General features: G+C 50.8%; 1 protein-coding gene across 2 annotated transcripts in view; it reads left to right on the top strand.

Moving 5' to 3' along the window:
* The first annotated feature begins 641 nt into the window (after positions 1 to 641).
* Positions 642 to 21,809, top strand: part of HUNK (hormonally up-regulated Neu-associated kinase) — a 98,565-nt gene continuing 77,397 nt past the window's right edge. Inside the window, exon 1 of one of the 2 annotated variants that reach the window (XM_082723828.1) lies at positions 642 to 2,196. In XM_082723828.1, coding sequence (XP_082579954.1) covers positions 1,936 to 2,196 — 261 coding nt within the window. In that variant the 5' untranslated portion in view covers positions 642 to 1,935. Of the gene's footprint in view, positions 2,197 to 3,332; positions 3,429 to 21,809 lie in introns of those variants that run through there. The other variant, XM_082723829.1, reaches the window with a different exon arrangement.

Raw genomic sequence — 21,809 nt, 5'->3', positions numbered from 1 at the left:
TGATCACAGGGTCCTGGGACTGAGCCCCGCATGGGATCTCTGCTCCGAGGGGAACCTGCTTCCTCCTCTCTCTTTGCCTACTTGTGATCTCTGTCAAATAAATAAATAAATAAAATCTTAGGGGAAAAAATCGTAAAAACAATGTAATTCTGGAAAATGGAGACAATAAGACTGACAGAAAACACAAGCTTTGTCGTTAAGGAGGCTAGTGCCTTCTAACTTCTGAGTAACAGACTATAGCATATTTAACATTTGATCTATTCAAGAGAGGCGTTTCTCTGGGTCGCTTTTCCGATGGATCAGAGAGCCCCCACCTGGATTGATGAAGGCGGTGTCCCCCCCCCCCCCCCATCTCAGAGCGCTGACGGGGATCTCGCCACACTCGTTCACCGAGGGGTCCATAAAGAAGGAACTAGGTTAGGACCGAATTTTCCTTCCAACTCGGATGTCGCACCCGGGGTTAAGTTTGCATTAAACGCTGACGCCTTTTATCTAGCCGCTCAACAGGTAGTGTTTGGTAAATGCTTCCCCTTACTTACTCCCCCCTTCCCCCCCACCCCAAGCTCCTGCCTCCCGAGATTCCTCGTTTGGGTTCGGGAAGGCGTTGCGGACGCAGGAGAAAACCGGAGCCGTCAGGACAGCCGCACTTGTTTATGAGGGATGAGCACGGTCACGGCGCGCTCGGAACAAAAGCCTTGAGGAGCCGGGGTGGCGGTGGGGGGCGGGGCGCCGATCCAGCTCCTCGGGCCGCGTTTCGGTGGAAAGCAAAGGTGTAAACCTGCACGCAGAGGCAGCGGGCGCCCGGGTTCCTCCGTCGCCGCCGCCACTACTATTGTTGCGGCTGCTCCTCCTCCCACACGGCAATCGGGTCTGCGTGCGAGCCCGGACAGGCGCCCCGCCGCCTCCCCACCCCTCCTCGCACTCCGCGTCTCTCCATCCATCCAGGGTCCGCAGGGCCCTACTGTGTGTCGGGCCCTGGACTGGACCCCCCCGGCTCCTAAGCCCGGTCCGCGGGGTTCCAGAGCTCTCCCTCCGCCCTCCCCTCCCCCTGCCCCGGGTGGGTGCGGCTGGGGGTGGATTTCATCGCGGAAAGGTCCAGAAAGCCCAAGCCCGGAATCCGGACGAGAGGCGCAGCCGGAGGCAGCCCGACTGGGGCGGCCCGGGAGCGCGCGTCTCCGAGGCCGCGCAGGGTCCCCCTGTCTGGCGCTCAGGTGACTCCGCCGCCCACTCCGCCGCTCCCCTCCCCGGGCCCTCCCCTCTCCGGCGAGGGTCGAGTTTGGCTGTTGCGCGCGGCGAAGGAGGGGCTACGAGGGATTTGAAAGTGCACAGGCTGCGGAGTGGAGCTCGCATCTGTTCCCGCCGCCCGCGACCGGATTGAATTTCTGCAAATTCAAACTGAATGGGGCTTTCTTCTGCTGCCTTCCAGAGGGCGCCTGCAGCCCGCCGCGCGCCGCTCTCGGGCGGGAGCCGTCCCTCCGTGCACAGCTAGGGCGAGCGAGCCGGCCCCGAGCCCGTGCGGGCCAGCCGGCGGCTTCAGGGCGGAGGCTGCGGGGGGCGCCCGGGCTCCGGGACCCCGCACCCGGCACCCGACCGCGCCCCCACCCCGCCAGCCCCGCTCCCGGCGCCCGCGAGCGGGGCCGCTGGCATCAGCCGCCGGACGGGACCCGGCCGAGGTCCCGGGGCGCTGGCAGGGGCCCGGGCGACCCTCCGAGGAAGAACTTCTCGGGGGCGGGTCCCCGGCCCCCGGTCGCCCGCTATTGTCTGCGCGCGGTGCTCGGCGGCGGCCCGGGGCGCGGGAGACGCGGGCCGGGCGGGGCCGGGCCCAGGGCGGCGGCGCAGGAGCCCGGACAGCCGGAGGCGGCGGCGGCGGCGGCGGCGGCGGCGGGGCGGCGAGCGCGGGAGCCGAGCCGAGCCGGCGGGCCGCGGTCGAGCGCGATGCCGGCGGCGGCCGGGGACGGGCTGCTGGGCGAGCCGGCGGCGCCCGGGGGCGGCGGCGGCGCCGAGGACGCGGCCAGGCCGGCGGCGGCCTGCGAGGGAAGTTTCCTGCCGGCCTGGGTGAGCGGCGTGCCCCGCGAGCGGCTCCGCGACTTCCAGCACCACAAGCGAGTGGGCAACTACCTCATCGGCAGCAGGAAGCTGGGCGAGGGCTCCTTCGCCAAGGTGCGCGAGGGGCTGCACGTGCTGACCGGAGAGAAGGTGAGCCGCCCGGGGCGCGGGGTCCCCGGGCCCTCGGGGCGGGAGGAGCGGAGGGGACCCCGCCGGGAGCACTGCGCCGGGAGTCAGGCGGCGCAGTCCCGGCCGGGCCCCTCCCCTCCCCTTTCCCCCTGTCTTTCCTTGCGGGTGGGGAGAGGGGACGAGTCCATCGCGCGCGCACGCCCCGGCGACCGAGCGACCGGCCTTTCCCGAGGGGCGGAGTGGGGTCGGCTTCCCCGGGGGGCGGCTGGTTTACCCACGAAGCCACCCGCAGCCTTTTTGCTCCTCGAAGGGCGCCGCCTGGTGGACGCCAGCGCGGGGGTGGGGTGGGGTGGAGGTGCTGCGTTCTTGCGGCCCCGAAGGGGTCCCGGATGCGTGGAGCGGCAGGAGTCAGGCTGTTGTGTCGCGTGGGCCGTTCCTCTGAGGGTGGGGGAGCCGCTTGGCCAGCCCTTGGGGAAGCTTAGACTCTGATTCCCCTCCTGGGCTTCGGAGGTGGGGCAGGGCCGAGACTCCCAGGGACGTTTTCCACCTGTAGGCTGGCACAGCTAGGGAAGTTTTTCGTGCTCAGATGAGGGTTTTCTGCCTCCCCGCCCCCCCCGATCTCACCCACCCCTAAGTCCCCCAGCCGTGTCCATCTCCTTCCTCCATCTCTCCTCCATTCTCTTCAGCCACTCGGTGGGAGCTGCAGGCACCCAACTACACACTGGCATCCCCAGGCTTTGGGGTTTGGGAGGTGCCTTCGATCTTCCAGGAAGAAGAGAAAGCAAAGGAAGAGCCCCAGAGACCGAAGGGGCACAGACCCCCCACCAAGAAGTTAGATGGTTGTGAACCCCTGGCCAGGTGTTGCCAGGGTAGCTCTAAGTTGTAACTGGGATCTGCGAGAAGAAACCCAAGATAGGATGACTTGTTTTGCAGGGAGTGGCCCAGACTCTGGGTCACCCCAGGTGGTGAGGCTGCCTGGCAGCTGCCCCAAGTTTTGGGGCAAGCTCATGGTCATCTCAGACTCAAGGCTTCCCCTTCTCCTTGTCTCCCCCCCCTCCCCCCCAAGGCTTGGAGTCTCCCAGCACTGGCCTGGGAGTGGCCCCTTTTGGTGGCTCATTGGTCAGGGAGGGATCAGCATATGGGGTAGAGGGAAGCTGTAGGCTTCCTACCTACCCTTCTGCCCATGGACTTGGGATCCTCTGCGCAGCCTGGGAGTTCCTGGGAGTGCCAGACTGTGGAGCTCCGATTCTAGGGTGAGCTGCCTTGCCTTCCTGTCCCCAGCCTCACCTAACTTTGGTTTTCCTGCTCCTTTTCCCACTGGGTTCGGAAGCCGCTTGCATTTGAGTGCAGGTCTCCATCACCATTGTTGTTTGTCCTCTCTCCCTTCGGTGCTCCCCATTCTGGTGGGGTCCCTTTGTTTTGCATAGGTGGGGTTAGAGGGAGTAGTCTAAAAAGTGCCTCTTGCTTGAATTTCCATGTAAAAAGGGAGTGCACAGAATGAACTCACTGAATTGAGTAACTTTTCAAAGACGTAGAAAAAACACTCCTAACCTCATTCTAGTCCAAGGGGAGCACAGCATACTTTCCTCCTTTGGTTTGCAGTGGGCCGGCCAACTTACACATCCGGCTGGGGTGCACGGCTGAGGCCCCCTCGCCAACTACAGCGGCTCACTTCCCCATGCCTGGGCAAATTCCTGTTGGCATGGGTAGTAGACCTTTGTTTTTCCTTTGAAACATACAGGATTCTGTCTGGTTGCGCACGTTCCCTCTTGAAACTTAGCAAAAAGAGACGAGACTGGATACTGACAGCATATGGCCAGCATTAGCGGCACATTCATCTCTCCTGGCCGGCTGCTCGGCCTCGGCTGGCTTCTCTCTCCACTTTCCCATGCCCCGTTGTGCCTCCGGCTCCTCACTGGTGTGTTTTGCTCCGTAACATAAGGCTGTTGGCCTTGACTGAACCAGGTGAGGATGCACTCGGAGCTCAGGCTTCAGGAGCTCCATGCTGGGCCCAGAGGACAGGCTGGAATGCAGGGAGGTCTTGCCCAAATGGGGTCCAAATGGGCGTTCTGCACCCCTAGGTGTCCATGTTCTTCCTCTCCCGTTTTATCTTTCTTTTCTTGTTTTTTTTTTTTTCAAGATTTATTTATTTTAGAGAGAGTGTGCAGGTGAGCTGGTGGGGTGAGAGGGAGCGGCAGAGGGGGAAGGAGTGAGAATCTTCAGCAGACTCGCTGCTAAGCAGAGCCAGCTGGAGTCTTGAACCCACAACCCTGAGATCACAACCTGAGCTGAAAATCAAGAGTCAGACACTCAGCTGACTGAGCCACCCAGGTGCCCCTTGCCTTAACCTTTCTTAAGTGAATCTCACCCAGTCTCCGGAAGGGAAGGAGACCATTAACTGGCTGTCAAGTTGTCATTCTCGACGGCTTGATTGGCTCTAGTCCTGAGAATCCGTGCTTTGGGAGTACAAGCATCATGAGAAATCTGGATTTTAGTTCACTTAATTGCCGGCTTTAAGGAAACAATGGGTGTGATTCATAGCTTTTATCTCCCAAATCCAACACCTTTAATGCTTAACTAACAGATTAGGGTTTTGGCAGATTGCAGAGATTAAAATGTGTGTGTGTGTGTGCGCGCGCGCGCACACACATGCACGTGCATGCATGACCTTGGGAGGGATTACTTAGTTCACGAGCCCCCATCCGCACTCGCCTTCTGCATATTGTCTTACTAAGCCCAAACGGAGGTGAAGTCAACCTCCTGCTATGTGCAGCCTTGCCCTCTTTTCACAAGGGGAGCAGTGAGAGGGTTTTCAGACTGGCGGAGGGGTACTTACATGAACGTAGCAAGGGGAGACCTTAAGGTGACAGTACCCTGGGGGAAGGGAAGTGAGGTGTCCCTCCCAGGGGGTGATGTGAATGGCCCTTTCCAGCCTCTGCTCTCCAATACTGCCCCCTTTTTTGGGGTGTATACTTTGGATAGAGCCCTCCACTTTCATCCTTGCCTTCCTTTTTTAAAGGACATAGACCACAGCGGGAGGGAAACTAAGTCATGAGCACTGCAGTAAGAAATGGATGCACGGCCCCACGCCGTCCCTGGAGGGGCAGGACCGGGGGCATCTTGTGATGGGGAATCCATTCATGCAAAAGCTGAAAGGTGGGATGGAGAAAGGGAAGAAGAGGGGGTACCCACATTTGGCCTGCCTCACGGTTGCACTCAAACTATGCACTGCATTTTGTGTGATCTGTGCCAAAATCCAGAGTGCTGCTGGTTTAGGTGCATAGGATGAAGGGGTATGTGTGTGTGTGTGTGTGTGTGTGTGTGTGTGTGTGTGTGTGTGTGTTAATTATGTTTTATCTTGGTGCACATTTCCAGAAAGATTTGGGCAATATCCTCTCTCCCTGGCTTGCTGGGAATTAACGGTCCAAGATGACAGAAAACCACTGTTCCCTGACTTTCATCTCAGCCTTCAATCCTATCTCATCAAGAAGCTTCCTTTAGCCACTGCTGTCTGCTGGGCAGTCTTTTGCCTGCCTTTTTCCTCTGAAGTTGTTTGAAAGTCATTTGGATCAACGAGGCGCTGTTGCTGCTTGAAAAAGAAAGAGTGGGTTTGGGTGACATCTACTTTTGTCCTCCTTTAGCTTTGAGTGGATGTCATCTCTCTTCATATGGCTTTAAAAATAAGTAATTCACTTGGTCATGTGAGATGCTTAACTGGTATGTTCTTAGGGCACAGTGTCTGTGACTCCAGGAAGCTGATGATTGGAGGAGGAAAAGGGACCACAAAATCGGATTTTGAAGAGAATTCACGGTGGCTTTGACAAAGAGCAAAGTTGATGAACGGGGGTATTGAGTGATGACTTTGAAAGACCCAGAGAGGCTGTGCTCGCTGCTCCTGAAATTGGTCCCCAATACTTATGCATTGTATCATTTTGGCACATAATAGGTTATTAGTACATTTTTTTTTAAAGACTCGCTAAAAGAAAGTTGGAAAGGCTGACAGAGAAAAGCATGGTATATTTCAGGTAGAGAGCTAGTTTTAGAGGCAGAGCTACAAAAAAGGGACAGAGGTTGATGCCACAGAGGACCTCCTTTTGTGTTTAAGTCTTTCTGAGATACAAAGTTGGGTACATAAATGATTGGGTAAGATGTTTAAATATCTTGTTCTAGCCCTTGGTTAAAAAAAAAACAAAACCTGTTTGTCACTTTTGTTGGAGCTATTTCAGGGCTAAAAATAAGGGTTGCCTGCTTAGTAAGTTGCCAATAATTATGCTTGGAGCACGACAGTGCCAGATACCTGGAGTGAAGGAGTTACTAAAAATACAATTTACTATGTTTTGCAGAACAGGAAATATGACTAATTTTAGAGATGGCCTTTTGGCAGATCTGTTTTTAGCAAGTGTTTCTGAAACAAACAGGTGCTAAATCCTGTGTATCTATATCTATATCTATATCTATCTATATATATATTTTTTGAAGTGCTAGAAATTTAGGGGTAATAGCTCCGAGGAACAAGAAATGCTTAGAGAACTGGAAATTCCTATTAATCTGCAGCAGGGATTTCTTGGCAAGAAGGAGGCGTTCGGTGAAAGCACCTGCTCAGCCTGGCGTGCGTGACAAGGCAATGCCTGTAATTTCCGAGATTGGATGCCGCAGTTGCGGCACATTCTTTCTGAACTTCCTGCCCCGTCTCATCTTTTTGAAGTATGCGTGAAGGGTGGAAATTGGCACGTAGGGCTCCATGCTTAGTGTTCGTCGATGCGCAGGTCCCGTGGGCTTAAAAGGGAGCTTAGGGATCGGCACCACAGTGCTGCGTGGAGCCCACGGAGAGCGGTCCAACTCTCAATTTTCTTTGCAGGTGTTGAGTCACGGTAAGGGCTGGGGGGCGGGGCTTGAGGACAGAGATCTGCACGCTGGGAGCGAGTGGCAGCTGCATCGTCTGCCCCAGGGAATGGGCAGGCTCTGCGTGTTCTCAGTGACTGGGTAGTTTGGGCATGAAATATCCTTTCCCTTGGGACATACGCCCCCTCTCCATTATTGGGGGTAACCTGGTGACCTGCTCTCTTGGCTGATGGAAATGCATAGACAAACCTGCAAGCCTTTTTCTCAGCAAACTGGCCAGAGCTTTTCTTCTGCTCAGCCTGGGCCCTCCCTGGCCACTTCCACATGCGGACCTGAATTGAATTTTTGGGCTCTCTATTGGGGGGCCGCTGTCTGGTAGGGTGACCAGTAGGAAGGAGGTGAGCCACGGGGCCCGAGTAGGACCCGAGGAGGTTGATAACGTGTTGGAGGGAAGGAAGGGCTACTGCCTCTCCATGATCACAAGGACCAGCCCTCAGGGGTGTGGTGTAGCGTGTTTTGTGGTTTATCCGGCGTCCTCCGTGCATTTTCTCACCACACGCTTGCAGCGGCCCTGGGCAGCTAAGAAGCCACTTGCTGGGCTCTTACTCCCTGTACGGATGACGCGGAGGAATGGGGAGTAGATTTTTCCCTCTGACCTCCTCTTCTCTCCCCTGAGGGCTGCATAACAAATAACCATAAACCAAGTGGCTTAAATTTATTCCCTCCCAGTTCTGAAGGCCAGGAGTCCTAAACCCACGGGTCAGCCGGGCCGGGCCCCCTCCGGAGAGTCTAGTGGAGGATCCTTTCTTGCTGTTCCCGTTTCTGGTGCTCACCGCCCAGCCGTGGCATTCCTTGCCTTGTGGCTATGTGGCTCCAGGCTCTACCTCCGTCCTCACGTGGCCTTCATCCTTCCGTGTGTCACCTCTGTCTCCAAATCTGCGTCTCCTTATAAGAACACCAGTCCTTGGATTTAGGGCCAACCCTGAGCCAGTAGGACCTCGCCTTCCCTTGATGGCATGCAAAGACACTGTTTCCAATAAGGTCCCGCTCACAAGTGCTGGGAGTGGGACCTGAACATGTCTTTTTCTGGGACCCAGTGCAGCTCGCAGCGCCCATGAAGACTGTGAGGCTTCTTGTTGCCTGGGGTTTCTTGGGAAGCAGGCCTTGAGAGGGACAACGATGTGGTCTCTGGGAGTATCCTCACATGGGGACTTTGGAGGGGAGGGAAGGGGAGGGAGGGGCAGAGCAGCATCGGGCAGGGGGAGGAGTTGGGCTCCAGTGCATGGGGTCTCTGCCCGGGCCATGGAGCTGAGATGGTCTTACATAGGTGTCTGAGTTGGTGTGAGGGGACCTGTCACTGGAGGGGGGCTGCCCTGGGAAGGGGGCATGGCCTTGGGCACTTGCCGAGGGCCATTTCTGGGGGGCCCACAGCTGGGAGCCAGCAACAGCAGGGAGGAAATTCCTTAGCCTTGAAGCGGAGGAAGCTGGGAAGCAAGCCCGGTGTCCGCGGGACAGCTCTGAACCCATGTCCCATAATCTCAAAGGCAATAGATAGAACTTATGGTGGGTGGCTGAAAAAGAAGAAAAAGGGGACTATTGTGGGAGATGAGAACCGTTAAAGGAGCAGTGGCCCCCTCTTGACTCGGACATAACATGCCCTAAGTGTAAGCACCTGTGTAGAAATACGGCTTGGGCCCCTCGGGGTGTTTTGTCTACCCGAGAAAGCCCCCTGGGGAGCAGTGCTGGTGGCAGGAACGGCTGGCCTTGGTGTTTGGGATCACAGAGGTCAGCATGACCTTGTCACTCCCTCCCCGCTTACCCCCAAAGAGGCTTTGTCTTCCCTCAAAGTGCTTCTCATCCCCTCCATTCGTTTGCTGGGGCTTTTGTAACCAAGTGCCACCAACTGGATGGCGTCACCACGAAGTTACTGTCATAGAGTTCTGGGGGTTAGGAGTCAAGATCAAGGTGCTGGGCGGAGTTGGTTCTTCCTGAGGGCTGTGAGGGAGAATCCACTCTGGGCCTCTCTCCTTGGCTTGCAGATGGCTGGCTTTTCTCCCTGTGACTCTTCTGTCGTCTTCCTCGTATGTGAGTCCGTCTCTGTGTCTGCATTTCCCAGTTTTAGGAGGACACCAGCATGTTAGGTGTCTAATGACTTTAACTTGATTACTTCTGTGAAGACTGTCCAAACAAGGTCACATTCTGAGGCACTGGGGGTTAGCACTTGCTAGGGTCCGAATGCTTGGATCCCCCTAGAATTCATATCCTGATGCCTACGCCCCAGTGTGATCATATTTGGGGGTGGGGCCTTGGGGAGGTGATTAGGCAGGAGGACGGAGCACCCACGAATAAGACTGGTGGTCTTGTAAAAAGAGACTACAGAAAGCTCCCTTGACCCCTGCAAGAACACAGCAAGTAAACACAGCACCAGACACCGTACCAGACTCCAAATATGCCAGCGCCTTGATCTTGGGCTTCCAGCCCCCAAACCTGTGAGAAATAAATTTCTGTTGTTTAGAAGCCAACCAGTCAATGGCATTTTATTATAGTAGCTAGGATGAATTAGATAAGGCTTAAACATATGAATTTGGGAGGGGGTGTTGAAATTCAGTCCATAACACTGCCTGACCCCATGGTATGTATTTATGTGTGGATGTGTTTACTGTTTGTCTCCCCCTGGACTGTCACCCCATGAGGACGGGCTCACTGCTCTCTCCCTGGTGTTTAGAACCTGGAACAGAGAAGGTCCTCAGTTAATATTTTTTTTAGTGCGTCAGAGAATGCTTTGATGTCTCCCAGGACAGGAGGGCAGGGTCCCGATGACAGTGCCCAAGTTAGCAGGGACTGACTGCCGGCACCGTGTCTCCGCTCCTTGCAGCTCGAGGGTCTGCCTGTGTGAGGATGTGTAGAGGGGATGGGCCGTCCAGGTGGCGTTCCTGGGGAAAAAAATCCCAGCCCCGGAACAGCTGTGCCTTTGGCAGCGATTTAAGGAAGGCACCTAGACATCGGAGCGACAGGTGACCAGCCAGAAGCAAACAAATATTTTGCAATGTCACGGGACTGTTAATGGACCCTCAGCTCTTTCCTGGGAAAATGTACCAGCGCTGCAACAGATGGGCGAAATTGCTATTTGCAAACATACATTTTTTTGGATGTTTCCCATGGAGATATATGGAGGTTTGGATCTGTCTCTTTGACTATAATTTTTTAATAAGTTTATCAGTCTCTGAAGCCAAATGGCTGCCAGAACACTTGGCAATCCTTCTTGCTCCTCTCGCCTGTTCTCTGAGCCATTGGATGCTTTTTCGTCTCCCTGTTTGCGTTACTTCTTACATTTTTATCTCGTTGTCTTATATCCCATCCTATGGCTTTTTGGTGAGGGGTCTGGCTTTATTTCAGCCTCTGTTTAGCTACTCTTGTTCCATAACATCCTCTCTTGGTCACTTTGTGCCCTTTGCCCGAGCTCTGTGAGTAGAACACGGGAGACGGACGACAGTGATGCGCACTCATGGAGCACGGAGTGGGGTGCTGGGCCACAGAGGGAGCACCTGCCCCCTTGGGGAGTCTTGCTGTTTCTGTGGAGGATGAAATTATACTCCCAGCGAATCTTCTGTCTACCTAGAGCAACACAGGCATTTCGGGAACTCCCGAATCACCAAAACTCTACAGGAAAGGAAAGAATGCCTGCTCTTGGCTCTCCCCACGCAGATATAATAATCACGAGCATTTACGGCTCTCATACGGTCTGCTAGGCTGTGTCCTGGATGCTTTGCTGCGTAATGTAATTTCTCCCTTACAGGGGCCTTTTGTGGTAGGTACTTTTGTATTAACTTTGCAGAGTGACCCGCCATCCCGTGGTGCCCAGGGTGCTCTCAAGTTTAGCAATGAAAATCCCACATTTTGGGAAACCCGTCAGATCACGGCAAAACCAGATTTGCTCAAGAGAACAGTTCATCAGAGTGTTGGGAATCCTACTGAGGGTTTTCGAATAAAAGTTTTAAGTGAGCAGCTAATTGGGTCATGAGTTAGCAATGAATGACCCAAAGTCCTGGGCATGGCCGGGGGGCGCTGCTTGTTGAGGATGACATTCTCCTTGTGTGGTCCCGGGTAGTGAAGGGTCCGCTTCCCACCTGTTCGCTTTACTGTGCCGGGTTCACCGTTCCCTCCGAGTGTTGGAGCATGGGCAGCGATTGTGGTCTGCCACCTTTTATAAGTTCACTAGGACATGAGGACCTTGAGCCTTGCACGCACGTGCGTGGGTGTGTATGTGTGTATCCCGTGCACACATAAATATCTATACAGGTACGCCAACGTGTGTGTATCCATATTAAATAGAAAGCACATCATACTATGCTAAATATAAATGCATAATTTTTTAACAGCAGATTTTCTTTTTAAGATTTTATTTAATTATTTGAGAGAGAGAGAATGAGAGAGAGAGACAGAGTGAGAGCACGAGAGGGGCTAGGGTCAGAGGGAGAAGCAGACTCCTCGCTGAGCGGGGAGCCTGATGAGGGACTTGATCCTCGGACTCCGGGATCATGACCTGAGCCGAAGGCAGTCACTTAACTAACTGAGCCACCCTGGCATCTTAGTCTTAGTTTTGGTACCTTTCATTTGTGTTGGAGGGAGGAAAATCTCCGTGAGGGGAGAGAGGAGTTTGGGTCAAATGGTGAAGTTGGGTTGAAATCCATGTCTTCTGCAGCTCACCAAACAGTCCCTTACAGTCTTCTCATAAAACTGCCCTCCTGCAAGAGTGAACACAGGTTATTTATTAAAAACAAAGGAAAACACCCAGGGCTTTCACCGTCCTTATTATGCAGACCAGCTGGACCTTGACCAGCTTTTTCCAAGCTCTGTCTGGGCTGAGAAGGGGTATCTGAGGCAAATGAAATGAGGAAGTGCCCAGGTGAGGAGGGCAGGCTGGCTGTGGGGTGTGGGAGCAGAATGTTCTAGAATTTTATCGGAGCCTCACGTTAGTGAAACCAAGTGGATAAAGGTAGTGTTCTCACTGATGTAATCTGGTTTTCAGTTGGAATTACTGCTGCCCCGATTAGAAGCCTTGCTTTCTAAGTGCAGTCTTTATTCCGGGGTGAAAATTTAATTAGAGAAAGTAGTCTCTGACTCAGTTCTCAGTTGAACATTTGTATTTAGGAATACTAACAACAACAACAAAAAACTTGTTTTGAAAACACTTCTCCAGGTTTCTCAAGTGTCATTCCCACAGGATGACATTTCATTCTATTAAAAACTAACATTTGTGAGCCGTAGTTACAATTTCAAGCCCAATTTGGTGTAATGTTTGAAACGTGAATTTCCCTCTAGAGGGAATGGCTCTATGACTCTTGTACTCTCACCTGATTCATGACTGTGAGATGCCCTTTTCCTAGATCAAGAATGAGGTTTCTTTCTTTCTTTTTTGTCATAGAAGGCCTTTACATTCAAGCATCCGAGAGTGTGTGGACTAACAGTTTCTTTCCAATCACCAGACTTAGAAGACTGTCTTCCAGATTTCCAAGGGGCATATTTATTTAAAAATAAATATAAATCATATATTAGAAACCAATTTCTTCAGATGACCAACTGTAAATATTTCAAAAACAATTTTTAAAAGCATTTTTGGGGGCACCTGGGTGGCACGCAGTGGGTTGAGCATCTGACTCTCCGTTTCAGATCGGGTTAGGATTTCAGGCTTGTGAGATGGAGCCCAGAGCTGGGCTTCCATGCTCAGTGCAGAGTGGGTGCCAGAGCCTCTCTCCCTCCCCTCTCCCTGGCCCCTCCCCCTCTCCGTAGCCCCTCCCCCTCCACTTGCCCCTCCCCCAGCTCCTCCCCCAGCTTGTGTGCCTGTGTTGCACGCACACACAATTACACTCTCAATAAACAAACAAAATATTTAAAAATAAATGAGTAAAACCACTTTTGACCAGGTATTTAAGTGTTTTAAAATTCTTTAAACCAGGTCAGTCACAGGTACATTCCAGAATATCTGAGGTTATTATTCAGTTAGGCCCTGGGCTAATATTTCCTCATCGCCATGCCCTTTTTCTTGCATAGCTACTTACAGACCCCCTCTTCATCGTCAACTCAGCCCCTTGCCACCACACTACCCTAATCACACTTCATTGTCTACTTCCATTTTTTTTCAGATGCCTTAGAACAATGGTCTTTTTTTTTTGTTTTTTGAGTAATTAAACATGAGTTTTTATCTGTGGTTCCTTGTGAGAAATAAACAGAAATACAAAGAGGGAAATAAAAATCAGTCATCATCGCACAACCCAGCAGTAATCACTGTGAACATTTTTGGGTGTTTGGGTTGCGTACACGTGAGCAGAGCTACGTATACAGATACATGTACACATAGTTTATTTTTTCCCCTTTGAACCCATTTGCTACAAAATTGAGATTCCAGCGTTCTGATTACTCTCCCCCACCTTAATGTGAGAAGATTTTCTCATGTTGTTAACTATTCTTTTAAAATAAAATAAAATAAAATAAAATAAAATAAAATAAAATATCACTTTTTGGTGATAATTAGCATTCCATTATTTAGAATTACTGTAATTTTACAACCTCGTTCCCAGCTGTTGTCCTTTGAGGTTATTTTTAGCATTTCCCTACATAAATGATACTGTGTTACTATCCTTGTATGTACATCAGGAAGCCATTCTTTAGGATAAATACTTAGAAGGCTTTTGGCATATGGCCAAATTGCACTTTGGAAAGATTTTATCAAGTGACACAATCTATGGAAGTGACTTTTAAAAAAGTGCATTTTGGTAATTATTAGGGATAAGCATAATTTGTGTACTTGATTGTACTTCATCTACTCATTATTGCTAATATCCCAACCCCTGTGTTTCTGTTTGTCTTGTTGATTTCTGCAAACTTTTTACATGTTAAGGATATTATTTGTTTATTTTTGATTCTTTGAAAATATTTTCTCCTAATTGGTCATTTGTCTTTTGACTCATTTTGTGTCTCCTTCTTTTTTGAGGGAGGGCAGATAGAAATTTTAATTTTATCTAGTCCAACCAGTTATTACCCCCCACCCCGGTTTTCTCTTATTTTTTAAGCTTAAGTAAACTAGATTGTTTGTTACTAGTTTGGCTTTATAAATTTCTTATTGCTAAATAGTATTAAGACTCTTGCCAGTGTTTCATTGTTGTGTGCAGAAAACTCTTTGTGTTGTTGGGTGGGAATTTTTGACTCTGTTTTTTACCTAGTTGCAGTGGAATCTAATGGTATCATGAACTAAAGCACAGGCTTTAGGGGAACGCCTATCTTGGGTCCCTATCACCTTTCTACTACTAAGCTGTGTGATCTTGGGCAAGGTATTCAAAGCCTCCAGACTTTAACTTCTGTGTCTACAAAATGTTAATAACTCTGGACGCTTGGGTGGCTCAGTCGGTTAAGCCACTGCCTTTGGCTCAGGTCATGATCCCAGGGTCCTGGGATTGAGTCTCATATTGGGATCCTTGCTCAGTGGGGAGCCTGCTTCTCTCTCTGCCTCTGCCTGCCACTCTGCCTGCTTGTGCTCTCTCTCTCTCTCTCTGACTAAATAAATAAATAAATAAATAAAATCTTAAAAAAAAAGTTATTAACTCTAGGTATTCAATGGGGATTTGATATTTTATATATATTTATATATACCTGAACATAGAAACATATATATACATATAGATAATGCATATACATATACATGTATGTGATGTACATATATATAATATGCAGTGTACACAAATATATTTTATATATGTATGTGTGTATAAAGCACATATTTATTCTGAAAATATATTCAGTATCGGCGCACCTGGGTAACTCAGTGGGTTAAGCCTCTGCCTTCGGCTCAGGTCATGATCTCAGGGTCCTGGGATCGAGCCCCACATCAGGCTCTCTGCCTCTCTGCCTACTTATGATCTCTATCTGTCAAATAAATAAAATCTTAAAAAATACATATATATATTCAATATTATGTCAGTGAACAAGTGGCAGTTGGTTATTCTCTTCTGTTAGACTTTCACTTTTGTATTTAATCTTAAGGTAGGTGTGAATGAGGCTTTTTCAGATGGTGAGAAATAGATGCTCACTGAGTTTATCATGGGTGATGGAGTTTTTTTTAATGGTGTCTACAAGAGACTCATTTTTAAAAAATTAATTATTTTTATTAACATATAATGTATTATTTGCCCCAAGTCTGTGAATCGTCAGGCTTACACAGTTCACAGCACTGGGTGACGGAGTTTTATTTTAGGTGTGAAGGGAAGTGAGGAAGATTAGGGCTGTGCTTCTCAGGGCTGCAGTCAACACCTCCCTGAGGACCTGATGGGCCACTCAGCACCCCAGGGGGGCTAGATGCCTGCATTCCTAGGATCCCACTTCCCTCCTCTCTCTTCTGCCTGGGGCTTCCAGCAGCTTCTATGGCTAGTTGAGAATATTCCTTTGGCCACCCTCCTCTCTGCCTCACAGCTTGGTACTATTGATGGCTTCTCTGCTGATTGGTTTTTACTTCCAACACTTTCTGAGTATTACTGGATCCCTTACCTTTCTTAAATTGGTGACAGAGTGCTAGGAAGGTATGATCGTTGAATCCTTACTGGCCTTACTTTCTGGTTACCTTCTCGGGACAGAGTAGCCTTTAACAGTAGGAAGTTATTTTAACGATGTAAGAAAGAGGAAATCTAACGGTAATTCCCCACCGAGTTATCAGATCGGTATGGTGTGGAAAAATTTATTGGACAACTTAATTCCCGATGTTTTGGTTTGGTAGCCAACTCTGTACTCAGCACTCAACAAAACATGTTACTGTCTTTAGGGGTTATGATTTCTTCTACATTTGTGGTTTTGAAGATACCACGCTACGTTTGCCCACTGGCTCTCTGTTAGAAGTCCCCGTTATTTCTGCTGTGATCTAAGACCTCTTTAGATTCCAGGACCGGGATGAGGATTTTGTCTTGGACTGTTATCGCCGAAATTTCTGTGTTTCCGGCTCTTAGAGTGTCTCACAAACTTCCCCCAACCCAAAGGCTCCTTTATGCATGTACCTTTTCAGCCACATTTGGCTGCCAGTTTGGTCCCAGGATGTGCGAATAGACTATCGATTGTTCCCTGCTGCCTTTGGGACAGGAATACTTCTTGAATTAGGGCTAATTTTAGTTTAAGTATTAAATGTCAGATTTTGAGGAAAGCATGTCTGAGATCTCTTTGTTGTGGAAGAGAAGGTCATGTAAGGCTTAGGGGAAGGGAGAGGAAAACAGAAAAAAGCTGATGACTTCTTGCTTTTTGAAATCATTCCCTCTACACCCACGGAAAACCCTTCCCATTTTCAGAATGTCCTTTTAAAGATAGATTTCCTAATCTAAAGCCATTTGCTAGGTGTACTATGAGGTCAGAATGGTCACTGCTGGAGAAGTTTTCCAGTTGTAACCAATTTTTTTTAAAAAAGCGTTATCTCGGGACACCCAGTGACTGAGTTGTTTGAGCACGCCATTGTTGGTTTTCGGCTCAGATCATGATCTCAGGGTCCTAGGATTGAGCCCCACGTCAGGCTCTGCACTTAGTGGGGGAATCTGCTTGAGATTCTCTCTTTCCCTCTCCTCCTGCCCCTCCCCCCACTTGGACGCATGCTCACCCTCAAATAAATAAATACATCTTTAAGAAAATGAAAAAAGCATTATCTTGGGGCACCTGGGGGGCTCAGTTGGTTGAGCAACCAATTCTTGATTTGGGCTCATGATCTGGGAGTCAGGAGATCGAGCCCCATGTGGGGCTTTGTGCTGGGTATGGAGCCTGCTTAAGATCCTTCCTCTCTCTCTCCTTCTGCACCCAACCCACTCGAGCTTTCTTGTGTGCTCTCTCTCTCTCTCTCTCTCTCAAATAAATAAGTAAATAAACCAATAAATAATTTTTTTTTAAGCGTTATCTTTACTTGGTCATTGGAGATGATCATGTGTCTTTTCATTAAAACATTTATTGATTGCCTTCTTTATGCAGAGCTGCTGGGAACCAGTATAGGCTTTTGTGTGAATTAGAAAAAGGTATGACTAGGCAGACCGTTTAGAAAGAGGCGTCCCCTCTGGTAGACCAGTTGGAAAAAGGGGCTTCCTCTAAGTGGCTGTGGCTCCATGATGCCTGATTTGGTAAGCAGAGTATTTTGGGGGAAAAATTTATATATACATCAGAGCATACAGGATGGCAAGCCAAGCAAGCCTGGGTTTCTGTCCCAAATGGCCTCCTCCGTGTTTGTGGTTTTGTGTTTGGGTGTTTAAAAAAAATTTTTTTTTTTAAAGATTTTATTTATTTGACAGAAAGATCACAAGTACCAGAGAGGCAGGCAGAGAGAGAGGGGGAAGCATACTCCCTGCTGAGCAGAGAGCCCGAGGCGGGGCTCGATCCCAGGACCCTGAGATCATGACCTGAGCTGAAGGCAGGGGCTTAACCCACTGAGCCACCCAGGAGGCCCTGTTTGGGTGTTTTTGTGAAAGAAAGGCACAAGAATCAGATCTACTCTCAAAGAACACTAGATCCCAGAGTGGGAATGGAGCTGTGAACCCCACACAGAACTTACAGCCTTACGGTGAGAATTTTTCCTTAAAGAGTGACAGAGTAAGTGTCCTCGGGGGTTTTAGAAAATCTTAAGTAAAACTGCAGACTCAGTCCTGGTGCCAGTTCGGAGAAGCCCACTTCATTGCTTTGCCGGAGAAGAGAAAGATAAGCAAGATGAGAAACAAATTCAGGTCTGTTTGAGTCACTCACTGCCCAGGAGACATAAGACATACTCCAGCAAATGTAACAGTTAAGATCTTGGGGGAAATGCCCTTCGCTGGAGCCTCAAGCCCTTTGACCCCGTCTGTCTCCGGAGTCATCATTCAACCTGATGGAGGGGCCCGGGGCTGAGACTTCCTGTGTGTCGAGAGCTATAGCAGCTGCTCGGCTGGGGCCTGGGAGCCCCTGCTCTGGGAGCTCCAAGAGAAAAATCCCCCCCATGTGCTGATCGTTCATCAGTCCCCTCTGCACAGTTCCTTCCTTGGATGGGTAAATAGTGTGACAGTTTAATAAAGGGTCGGTGACCGTTGCTTGCCAGTGGAGAGAGTCAAAAGCAAGGGTCTTTCAAAAGTGGTGTTTTTTTTTTTTTTTTCCCCTCCCTGGAAAGGCTCATGATGGTTTTGGGTTTCTCTGTGTGTAATCTGAGAGGCTCATCCGTCTTGGTGTGACCGAGGAAAATTTCAGCATTAGGAAAGTGACTTCTGATTTATCACAGACAGCTGGGTGGGCTGTGCCTCACTGGTGCCCGGGCAGAAGCAGCCTTTTAAATATGGCGGTTCAGCCTGGCTTCTGTGTCCGGAAGGGCTCGTGAGCTGGTGTCTAGTGTTTTGTGGGGCTTGTCAGGCTGCCGTTGGCCTGAGAATCCCCATGTGGAGGCTCACGTCTCGCGTCTGTGTAGGTGTTTGTTGAGGCTGAGTGGGGTCCCCCCAAATTCCTACGTTGGAGTCCGCACCCCTGGTTACTCAGAATGTGACTATATTTGGAGATGGGGCCTTGAAAGACGTGATTATGGTAAAATGAGGTCAATTTGACTGGTGTCGATCTAAGAAGATGAGATTGGGGCACAGACACACACATAGAGGGAAGACCATGTGAGGACACAGGGAGGGGGCGGCCATCCCCAAGACCAGGAGAGCGACCTCAGAAGAAGCCAGCCCTGCCGACACCTCGCTCTTGGACTTCCAGCCTCCACGGCTGTGAGAACATAAGTGCTGTTGTTTAAGCCCCCAGTCTGCGACATTTTGTCATGGTGGCCCAGCAAACAAACACAGTGATTATCTACCCCTATTTGCTGGGGGTCCCGAGCGCCAGGGCCAGCCTCAGGAATCACACTGGGCTGCTTCCCTCTAGTCAGTGGTGTTGGATCCACGTAGGATAATGCCTGGAAACAACCCCCTCCCTCAGTAAGGAAGTTACTGTTGCTGATTGAACTCCGGGTTTGTTTTTGTCGAGTGATGCCATGTGCTGTCTGATTCCATGTGGGAATAGTTCAGTCAGTCAATCAACCAACCAACCAACCAAGCAACCAGCTAACCAACCCCCTGAAAAGTTTGTGAACTCAGTGCCAAGAGTATTTCTGTTTTCCTGATATATTTACTTTCTGTAGCCTTCAGAAGACTAAAGTGTTTTAAATTTCTAAAGGAATTTCTTTCTTTTTTTCTTTCGGAGAGCGAGAGAGAGCACGGGGGAGGGGCAGAAGGAGGGAGACAGACCGCGGGGAGGTAGAGCTCACAGGAATACAAATGAGCCGAGGGGGGCTGGGGAAGATGGAGGACACGAGTCACTGCTAAGACTGGACAGGAGCAGCGGGGAAGACGGAGAGGGCGATCAGGGGGCACCGTGCTCAGTGGCTCTGAACTGGGCATGAAGCATCCTCTGATGGCTTGGAATTCTCTCTCTCTCTCTCTCTCTCTCTGTGGGTCTCAAACAAACCAATATATTTGGTTCTGAAGGCTGGAAGTCAAAATCAAGCTGCCACAGGTTCCTTCTGAGGGCTGTGAGGGAGAATCTGTTCTAGGTCTTTCTCTGGCCTCTGGTAGACTCTGGTATCTCTTGGCTCATAGAAGGCATTTTCTCTGCATATTCCCTCTGTGTGTGTGCCTGTCTGTGTCCAAATGTCCCCCCCCCCTTTTTTTTAAAGATTTTATTTATTTATTTGACAGAGAGAGATCACAAGTAGGCAGAGAGGCAGGCACAGAGAGAGAGAGGGAAGCAGGCTCCCTGCTGAGTGGAGAGCCTGATGCAGGGCTGGATCCCAGGACCCTGGAATCATGACCCGAGCCAAAGGCAGAGGCTTAACCCACTGAGCCACCCAGGTGCCCCCAAAGTCCCCTTTTTATAAGGACACAGTCATACTGGGTTAGGGCCCACCCTAATGACCTCCTCTTCTCTGAACTTCGCTATCTGCATAGACCCTCGTTCCAAATGAGGTCATGTATCCACAGGTATGGGGGGTTAGGACTTCAGCGTGTTTGGGGGAGACACAATTCAGTCCATCACCGCCTGCTAGGCTTTCTCCCCTTACCCTGTCTTATTCATTCACTAGCCCCAAATGGCCTTGGGACCCTCCAAACAAAGAGCAAGAGACAGGCAAAGTCAAGGGGACAGTGAAGGAGGTGGAGTGCTTGGGACCAAAAGGTCCACTGCCCAGGCGTTGGGTTCCCTGGGTGTTGGGTGGACAGAGCTTCTCGCACCTTCCATGGGGTGTCATCGCCTCCGCTCCCCATCGTCTAGCTTTCTGAGACACTGAACTTGCTAGGGGTGCTTGGGGCTCATCCCAGAGCGACAGTGCCCTTGGGTAGAGAGGGACATGGGGGACCAGTGTTGCTTCCATGGAAAGGCAAAGAGGTGAGCAACACAGGGCAGTATTTCTTAGCCTTATTGTTTCCCTGCCTGACCGTGGTGAATCCCCACCGGGCACATTCATTTTATGTTTTGTGGTTATTACAGTACTTGGTGTTATTAGGGCAAAAGCAGGTGTGTTGAACACGGGTTTTGCGAGCTCTCTTTTCTTCGGGACTCTCGAGCCTGTGTCAGTCACCCTCACAGTGAAGTCGAGCATCGGACTTTGCTGTGGGGTGGGATGGAGGTTTCTGGAAGCGAGAAGAGAGACCGATTGTGAGACCAGCTTGGTGTGCAGCAGTGAACTTGGGAGGGCAGAGAGCAAGGGCGGCATCGGCCGCTCCTGGAAGAGGCTGGTTTGAAAGCAGATCCCTTAATATCCACGCAGCGTTCAGCCGGTGTGGCTTGTTAGTTGGTCAGGGGTCCCGTGGGGACACCATTTGTGAACTGACTGTCCTTTATGGCTTCGTGTTGCGCACATTTATAATGTATGTTATAGCGGAGACAGCTTTAATGATGCTAAATTGCTCTGAAGTTATCACGCCCCTCCCCCTGCTCTCTATAGGTACAGGAGCAGGAGCTGAGAAGCCCCCCCCCCCCCCCGCATCGATGCTATGGGGGAAGTGATTTTAAGGCTGACGGCGATTTCCTGGTGAGCCAACCTTACTTAGATCTTCTGTTCTCACCCTCTGTGTTGCTTTCCTGGCCTCGCTGTAACAGCACCACGAACCAGGTGGCTTAGAACAATAGAAATTCCTGGTCTCCTGGCTCTGGAGGCTAGTGGTCTGAATGGGCCCCACTTCCCCCGAAACCTGTGGGGGACCGTTCCTTGCCCCTGTCCCAGCTTCTGGTGATTTGCCAGTAGTCCATGGGTGTCCCTTTGCTTGCAACGGTCTCACTCAGGCTCCCTCCACCTTCCCAGTGCCTTCTCCTCATGTCTCTTCGTTTAAGGACATTGGCCTCGTTGGATCAGGGACCCTTCCCGTCTGACCTCACCTTGCTAGAACTAATGACACCAGCAATGAGCCCGGTTCCAAATCAGGTCCTGTTGGGAAGGACAGAGACTTTCGACGATCACGTGTCTTTTTGCAGGGACCTAATTCGACCCCTAGTACATTGCAAACCTAATTCGCTGCGGCCCCCGAGCCCAGTGCCTCCCCATCTCTCCGTGCTCCCCTGCTGCTCCCGTCTGGCCTTAGCACCGACTCATGTCCTCCGTCCTCCTCAGCCTCTCTCGGGTCCTTCGCGGCTGCCGTGGGCTCTAGGTCCACGTTGCTGTTTGATGTCACCTCCTGCTGACCCGCCCCTGGGCCACGTTCAGGTTGAGTCCTTGGTAATCCCCCGCATCTCCCGTTGCTCGCGGCCATAATCCATCTTAACCACTTTGAAATGACTCTCATCATGCTATAGCC

Source organism: Mustela nivalis (assembly GCF_964662115.1).
Source record: "Mustela nivalis genome assembly, chromosome: 1".
NCBI classification, from domain to species: Eukaryota; Metazoa; Chordata; class Mammalia; order Carnivora; family Mustelidae; genus Mustela; species Mustela nivalis.
The sequence above is the reverse complement of the archived record's forward strand: the minus strand, read 5'-3'. Positions and strand labels throughout refer to the sequence as shown.